General features: G+C 43.0%; 1 protein-coding gene across 1 annotated transcript; it reads left to right on the top strand.

The window, feature by feature from the left end:
* Positions 1-807: 807 nt before the first annotated feature.
* Positions 808-7,480, top strand: mepcea (methylphosphate capping enzyme a). Its single transcript, XM_053848044.1, has 5 exons — positions 808-1,118; positions 2,566-4,307; positions 5,459-5,677; positions 5,756-5,879; positions 5,949-7,480. Exons 2-5 carry the CDS (start codon positions 2,616-2,618, stop codon positions 5,981-5,983), a joined length of 2,070 nt encoding a protein of 689 aa, XP_053704019.1. The 5' UTR covers positions 808-1,118; positions 2,566-2,615; the 3' UTR covers positions 5,984-7,480.
* The last annotated feature ends 256 nt before the right edge of the window (positions 7,481-7,736 follow it).

Here is a 7,736-nt window from a genome sequence, read left to right as displayed (position 1 = left end):
TATTTTAGTACCTCAGCATGCATCTAAAAAAGAAGACACAAAACTTTCTATGAATGTTTGTGTCGGATATGAATTTTTGATGGAACCCTGCTGAGGAGTTACATAATACCACACATGAGTCTTGAGAAATGATCATCTTATCAGATCAGAATAATGTGAAAGCAAATGTAACATAGTTGCTCTTAGTAATCCCAACTGAGGAGGTAAAAATAATGCTTAATATGAGTCAACAAACTGTGGCACAGGTTTACAATATTCAATGTAAGAAACCTTCATAATAATGGGAATTAATTGATGGAAATTTAGTGGAACTTAAAGGGAAAATATACTATAAATAATGTAAACAGACTGAGGCTGGGAAGTCCAGTTGGGGACATCCAAATAAAAATTTAGACATCCTTTATATGTATGTCAATCTAAAAAAAAACAATGAATTGGTCCCATTCCTAATATCGTCATACCGCAGTGTAACGGTTTAAAAGTATGAAAAGTTGATATAGGACAGGAGTTTTATCGCTCAAAAACGGTGTGTAACCCTGCTAGTTAAAGTCAAATGTGCTTGGGTGAAATACGTGCAGAGGAACTCGATTATTTTACGAATTTTGCAACTTTATATCCAACGTGAGCGTATTTTTTTGTAGCACAGCTGGTGCGGTTAATGTTATTAAACTCCGTCGCTGATTTGCCGCGGTGTTTTTATTACCTTACACCCGCGAGTGAAGGTGGAAATAAGGCCGAGTGGTTTGAAATAACTCCACGCAGGGCTCCTTACCATCAATTTCCTCCTCAGCGGGGAGAGCTCTCCCTCTCCGCCCACGTCTCGTCTTGAGCTGCAGCTCGGAGCCCGGATGCGCCGCCATGCCGACTCTATCAGCTAATGGAATAATTTATTCAGCAACCTGCCTGACACTCGGTGACTAGGAGTTGCCTCAACTACTCGGAGGGCCACCGCAGTCTCCGGCGGCAGACACTCAGTCGAGCCCGGAGCCCTTGGCCTTGCTTTCAACTTGTGTGTTTGCGTAGCTGCGCCGCCGCCACATCGATGTGGAGGGACTTGTGTGGCCAGCTAAGCTAACGTTAGCCGGAGCCAGGAGCGCGCTGGCCACTGACAGCGAGAGGTGAGACTGTTATGTTGATGCTGACCGCCACTGTTTACACGTCGAGCTGCTCCGTCGCTGTTGTCACTGTCTTATACGTGTCGGAATTATTGGGAAATTCGCCGTTAACTTCTCAAACGTTGATACATGTGGCTGTGTTTTGCTTTTGACCGGAGCGCCGCGGAACGTTTGCCCGACGTTGCGAGCTCCACTGGCCCGCGTTGAGACGCAGCTAACTTGCTAAATGGAGGACTTTCAGTCAACTTTTCATGTCCACTCATTCGGCGACAAACCTTCCACCATCTCCACAAACAGTATTGATCAATTGCGCTGTCATTGTGAGTGACAGATTGGTGTCATCATGTCTTCATATTGCGAACTTTATCAATATTAAGTGCGATATATTATGTTAACATAATGTCGTTCATGATTTGCAGCTTCATAGATCGTTCCTTTGAATGAAGTAGTTAAGATGAGTTACCTTTACTGCACTGTTAAACCCCTATTTGGAGGAATTTACTTGGAACATGGATCCAAGTATCTTAGGGCTCCATAAACTGTAAACGACTAATCGATTAGTTGCCAGCTGCTGAGGCTCCGGGACTATTGACACTACAAACTACTTTGAGCAATTTAATTCAAAACATCACTTAACACTATACACGCAAACTATCTACAAAACTACAATCGGACCACTTGCATGTTTGTCTACCTTTACGCCGACAAGTTAGACTAGGTCAATTGTTTGTAGTATTTTAACATGAGTCACGTTTACTACAATTTACATACATTTTCCCATTTTCTATTGACTACAGCAGTCTGTGTGTTCAACAACTAGTACAAGTTCACTGATCATGAAGATAGTTGCAGCCCCACAACACTGGTACCCGACATGTGAATGAAGTAGTGCAGTACCAGTACATCACACGCAATAGAAGCCTCTTGTCTCTTATTTCCTTGACACTGTGGGATAGTTTAAGCTCTATTTAAAAAATAAAGTTCACTCTCATGTGGTGGTTTCAAACGCGTGACACCCTGATGGGAGATATTATTGACAACTTTGTAAATGTCGTTGTGCTTTGTGAGATTTAAGAGGATCTTTTCTATGAATGTATTTATCTGAAGAGTTAAAGACATTCCAAATTCCGCTCTGAGTGAAACCACTTTAATGTTTTCCTTGTGTCCTTTTATTTATATCTTTGCAAGCTTTAATAGTTTTATCCAACTTGCATAAATGACTTTGACCACATTTTTTTGACATTTCTATTCTCATGAGCAGCTGTAAAGAAATTGAAGAAATGTAAATGTACACTGTTTGGTGTTGTTTGCTGTGTTTTTAGTGTTGCAGCAGTAGAAATTTAGACACATTTTTTCATGTAGCATGTTGTGTTTCTGCTCTTTATTTCTTCACCCCAAGAAAATGTATTGGATGAATACACTGAACATAAAAAAATCTTTTTCCTTTCAGATCCAGGAGAAATATTTGAATGTCTGTTTCCGCTCTGGAAAAGCACCACAATGTCTGTTGATGAAGATACTGTGAAAACGGGTAGCCCGTCCGCCAGTTCAGCATCTCTGCAGCTCTCAGAGCTTGCTGGAAGTTACAGCAGCGTATCAGCGGCCACCCCTGATGCAGACGCTGCCTGTCCTGTTCCACATACTGCAGCCTCACCAAAACACACCAGCAATGCAGACGCACACTCAGACAATGGCAGACAAAGAGTCAGAGGCAACGAGAACAGCGTAAATCGCAGGAACAGCTTTCATAACTCCAAACATCAACAGCAGATAAAAGTGACGAAGCGTCGCAACACATCAAACTTCAATTTCAAGCATCCAACATTTGGCAAGCGACGACGACGGGCCAACTCTGAAAGCGACTCTGTTCTGCCGACTAACTTCCTGTTGGGTGGCAACATTTTCGACCCGTTGAATCTTAATAGCCTAATGGATGAGGATGTGAACAGAGCGCTGAACGCAGAAACGCCCAAATCCTCGCCTCTGCCCGCTAAAAGTAGAGACCCTGTGGAGATTCTCATCCCTAGAGATATTACAGACCCGCTGAACCTGAACAGTGGATTGGCAGATAGCAGCTTCCTGGTGTCTCCCTTCAAGAGTGGTGGGAGGAGAAGACACCGCAACCGACATCATGGAGGGACAGGAGGGGGCGGCACTGGGTTTTCAACCACGCAAATCAATGTATCTGAAGACATGAGAGTCGTATCAGGAAGAAATGAGGCGAAAACCTCTCAGCCAGATTCAGTTGTAGTTAACTCATGTTCTGCACTGGAAATCTCCAAAGACTCCAACAACTTGTCCAGTGTTACAAGAGAGTCACATGAGCACTCTACTGACACGTCCACGAGCCTCAAGGACGAAACATCTGTTTCATTGGACGACTCCACTTCATCTGTAAACCAGCACACGAGCAGACGCAAACGAAGGCGCAACTCGGGAAAGGTGGATCCTCCTGTAAATCATTCTACACCTATGGAAAAGAAATGTGCGTCTGGAGGATGGCTTCACACACCGAGAGCTGGTTCCAAACCTGGAGGTCACCCACACCAGCTTCACCACAGCCAAGCCAAGTCGCAGCAGAAGAAGTTCCAGTTTGGGAACTACAACAAATATTATGGCTACCGCAACCCAAGTGCGAGCGAAGACCCGAGGATTCGGGTGTTCCACCCGGAGTGGTTTGAGGGGAAAGACGTTCTTGATTTGGGCTGCAACGCTGGCCACCTGACGCTTTATATAGCCAAGACTTTCAGACCCGCCCGGATATTGGGCCTGGATATCGACGGTGGGCTTGTGCACGCAGCCCGCAAGAACATCAGACATTATCTCTCCGAGTTGCAGACCAAAGAGTCCAGGAGGGAGGCAACGCACAGCAAGGAGGGCGGCAAGTCGGAGAGCAATGGGCATGAGTGCGACAAAAGCGGCGAGCCACTGAACTCTGATCACGCAAACCAACAAGCGGAATTGAAAAATGAAAGTGAGTCTCGAAATGACACCTGTCAATCCGGTGAGAAAGAGACTCACAATGAAGATACAAAAGAGCAGGACTGTTGTAAATCTCCGTCGGACCACTCCGCAAGCTGCACCTTTCCTTTGTCTTTGCGGATCTCCAGAGGACCCATCGCTGCACCTCCTCTCTCAGAAATGCCCAACGTGCATCCAGGGCAGTTCCCCTCGAACGTGTCCTTCATCAAGGTAAGGTCAGATATCAGGTCAGGCACATTGCCGATTCCAATTTCAAATTTTCTTTCTGACTGGTAACAGGAGTTTTGTGTCCTTCGCCAGAGAAGGTGATGTGTTTTTTAATAGCTTCTAAACTATAGTAATCTTTAAGAGTTTATGTGCCGGCCGAGACTGAGTGAGTCATTTTGCAGAAAGCTTTTATAAGGTTTATATTTTTTATGTTCGTATAGGCAGCATAGTTTAACAGCTATTTTTCTTTGGTAAAATGGACCATCTGAACCAGCAGACACGACTCATACTTTCACACAGCACTTCCAAGTATGTCATCAACACACTTGGCTGTTGCTTTGTTGTTGTTTTTCTTACACGCCTGTCATTGTTGATGCTCGAGATGAAAGGGCTGCACAGATTCATCTCAGAATACCATGGAATATTTCACAAACCTAGAGTCTTTTACAGTATTTTAGCTTCTAAATATTATTAGTTGAGCTTATTTTGTCATGGTTTCATTTCTGTGTTTCACATTACCGCTGTTTTTGTCTTGGATAAATAACCTCCCGGAGAGGAGACCGATATCGCCGATTGCAACTGTGGTCTTTAATAATCCATCGCTGCCACATTAGCGTCTCAACAATCTGCCTCAGTATTTCACCCCTGACGTTCGTCTCTCACTTGTAATTATCCATTATATTTGCGGCTTAAAAGGAAAGCGGCTGTCCTTAAGCAGCCGGGGTGATTTAGTGTCCCCACTTCCTCTCCGTGGTGATCGAGGATGATGAGGATAATTATTATCCCGCTCGCTCTGCAGCAGCCACAGAACTGTCGCAGCATAATCTGCTCCATTTACTGCTGCGAGCAACAAGAGGCGCCACGCTGTTTATCAGAGGAGAAATATGTCGTGTTTGTAGGCAAAACATACACATAGTCGGCAAGGCTACTTCTGTGATGACTAGACTTAACTAGTTGCTTTGGTTGTTTCATTTGTATCAGCACATTGGATTTTAATTGCGTAATGAATTTCTTGCATAAACATGTCATCACTTGCTGCAAGGACCAGCCAGTCGAAATGATTCACTTCAGTCATATAACATTCATTTCAGTAGCTTGTATTTTCATAGACAATATGTCGGCTGTATGGTTGTAACCTCCTCCTACTCCTGAAGGCAAACTACGTCCTGGAGAATGAAAATCTTCTGTTGACTCAACGCCCAGAGTACGACGTCATCTTGTGCTTGAGCGTCACCAAGTGGGTCCATTTAAATTGGGGGGACAGCGGCCTCAAACGCCTCTTCAACAGAGCCTTCAGACATCTCCGTCCAGGTGGCAAGTTCATCCTGGAACCGCAGCCCTGGGAGTCCTACGTGAGGAGGAAGAAGCTCACTGTAAGGAAAATGTTTGGGGTTTCTTTGGAAAAAGTGATGGTTGAATGAAATTTGAAAATGTCTTCCCGGATCGGACAGGATAACATCAACAAGAACTACCGCAGCATCCGTCTAAAGCCTGACCAGTTCACGTCTTTCCTCACAAATGAAGTTGGCTTCAGCAGCTTTGAATTCCTTGGAACACCCAAGTGTTCCGTCAGAGGTAATCTGAGTTGTTCAAGAACCATTCTTTCCATCTGCACTCCTCTCTAAACACTCTTTCCATCAACAGGGTTCCAGAGGCCGATGTACTTATTTCACAAGTGACTGCTCAAGCCTTGAAGATCTTTCTTCAAAGATGATTTGTGGGAGATAAAAGGACCAAAAGTGACATTCAAGGTTGTGAACTTTTACAACATGGATCTTTGCGGCTGCGTTTGGTTGAAGGCGAGTCATTTTGGTCTGTTTTTGTGACACGATGCACAGCCGTCAAATGTTTTTGAATCTCTTTAACCATTGAGAGCTGATGTTTTATCACTGATCTGTGCCTCCGTACTATTTTGCACATCATTCAGAAGGTCTGGTGCTCATGCTCACCATTGGCTGCTATGAGAGGACGACCATTTCAGAACACAGTGTCACCAGTGAAGTACAGGTTTAATCCATAACAGGAAAGAATAATTAGAGGCACATATGCCATAACTGAATATGGGATGGAATCATTTTGAAGGAAGAGGCTTTACATTACTTTAAACCCTGTATTGTTCTTCCCCCCCTCCCCACACAAATGAAGGCTAGGAGTCATTCAAGTCCCATAATTTCATTTTATACTGTACATATTTTTGCACTGGCATCGTTGCTTTAAGTTTAAAGAAGTTACATTTTAGAGCTTTAAATTGAGCTGTTTATGGAAACCTCATCTATGGTCGCCATACACATTTCATTAGAACAACAACAAAATATTTTTGGGACTTTATTCGTTTTCAATGGAGTAGTTGTCCTCCTGATGCTTGGTTTTCAGCTGAGGGCAACTGCTGGGTCAGATGACGTTCAGCTGGTCTAAAATAGTTTGAGCACAAAGATCCCAATTTTTACAAGATAATTCAGAGAGCTGTTTTTATCTTTTAAAAAGATGTTTAAGCCTGAATGTCAAATTTAACTGTGACACAATAACAAGACATCCCTGGTTCTCTTTTTTTTTTTAAGATTTCTGTAATTTTCAATCGACTCGCTCGACACCTCTGGTTGAACCCAAGTGTTGCCAAAATACCCTGACGTCCGAACCCACTGAGGATGACGGTGGCTATTTTATGATTGTATCTTAATTTGAGTGCACTGAACACTGTTGAGCTCTCGGGCAGCTGGAGAATCGTTTTCTTTGGTGACTGGTTCATTACATTTGATGATCGATTTCAGTACGGTGGATGTAAATAAGGGCGCAGATTTTCATTCTGTTTATAATTGTTTTGTTCTACATATGTTTGCTGCCAACGTGTAAGTCACTTATAGTTCTGTAACAATGAATGAAATTGTACATTTAAAAGGCTCCAATGTGTTTGCTATGTTGTCTTCCACCAGGCACATAAGTTAGATTCTCTGTTGTTTTGTTTTTTTACACATAAATTGTTTGAAATGAGCAAAGGAGTCGGAGCTTCATTCTCAGTTCTTTCTTAAATGTTTTGGCGGTTAATGCAGCAATTATAATGAGGGCAAGTTCATGCCCAAAATACCACTGTGTCATCTGAGACTTTTTATGAGGACCTTTTACATAGGGATGTAAAACTGAATCACGAACTGGACCAAAATCTGAAGCGTAGGTGAAGTTGCAGGCCCATTGACGCTCCTTCAACAGGAAATATGACTCAACGTTCAGTTTGCTTTTTATTCTGAGCTAATGCTTAAGCTAAAGCTAATTTATTTTAGCTGTAAACAAACTCCATCTTTTTTCCTATTGCTTCTTTCTGCATCAATCTTTATAACAGTTGAGACGTCATGTCTTCAGAAAACCTTTTTTAAAAGTTTTTTAAAGGTGAACTATCACATGATCTGACGTTAAAACAAAGTGGAACAGACGAACACT

Source organism: Synchiropus splendidus, chromosome 17 (assembly GCF_027744825.2).
Source record: "Synchiropus splendidus isolate RoL2022-P1 chromosome 17, RoL_Sspl_1.0, whole genome shotgun sequence".
Taxonomy (NCBI): domain Eukaryota; kingdom Metazoa; phylum Chordata; class Actinopteri; order Syngnathiformes; family Callionymidae; genus Synchiropus; species Synchiropus splendidus.
This window is presented reverse-complemented; position numbering and strand designations above follow the sequence as displayed.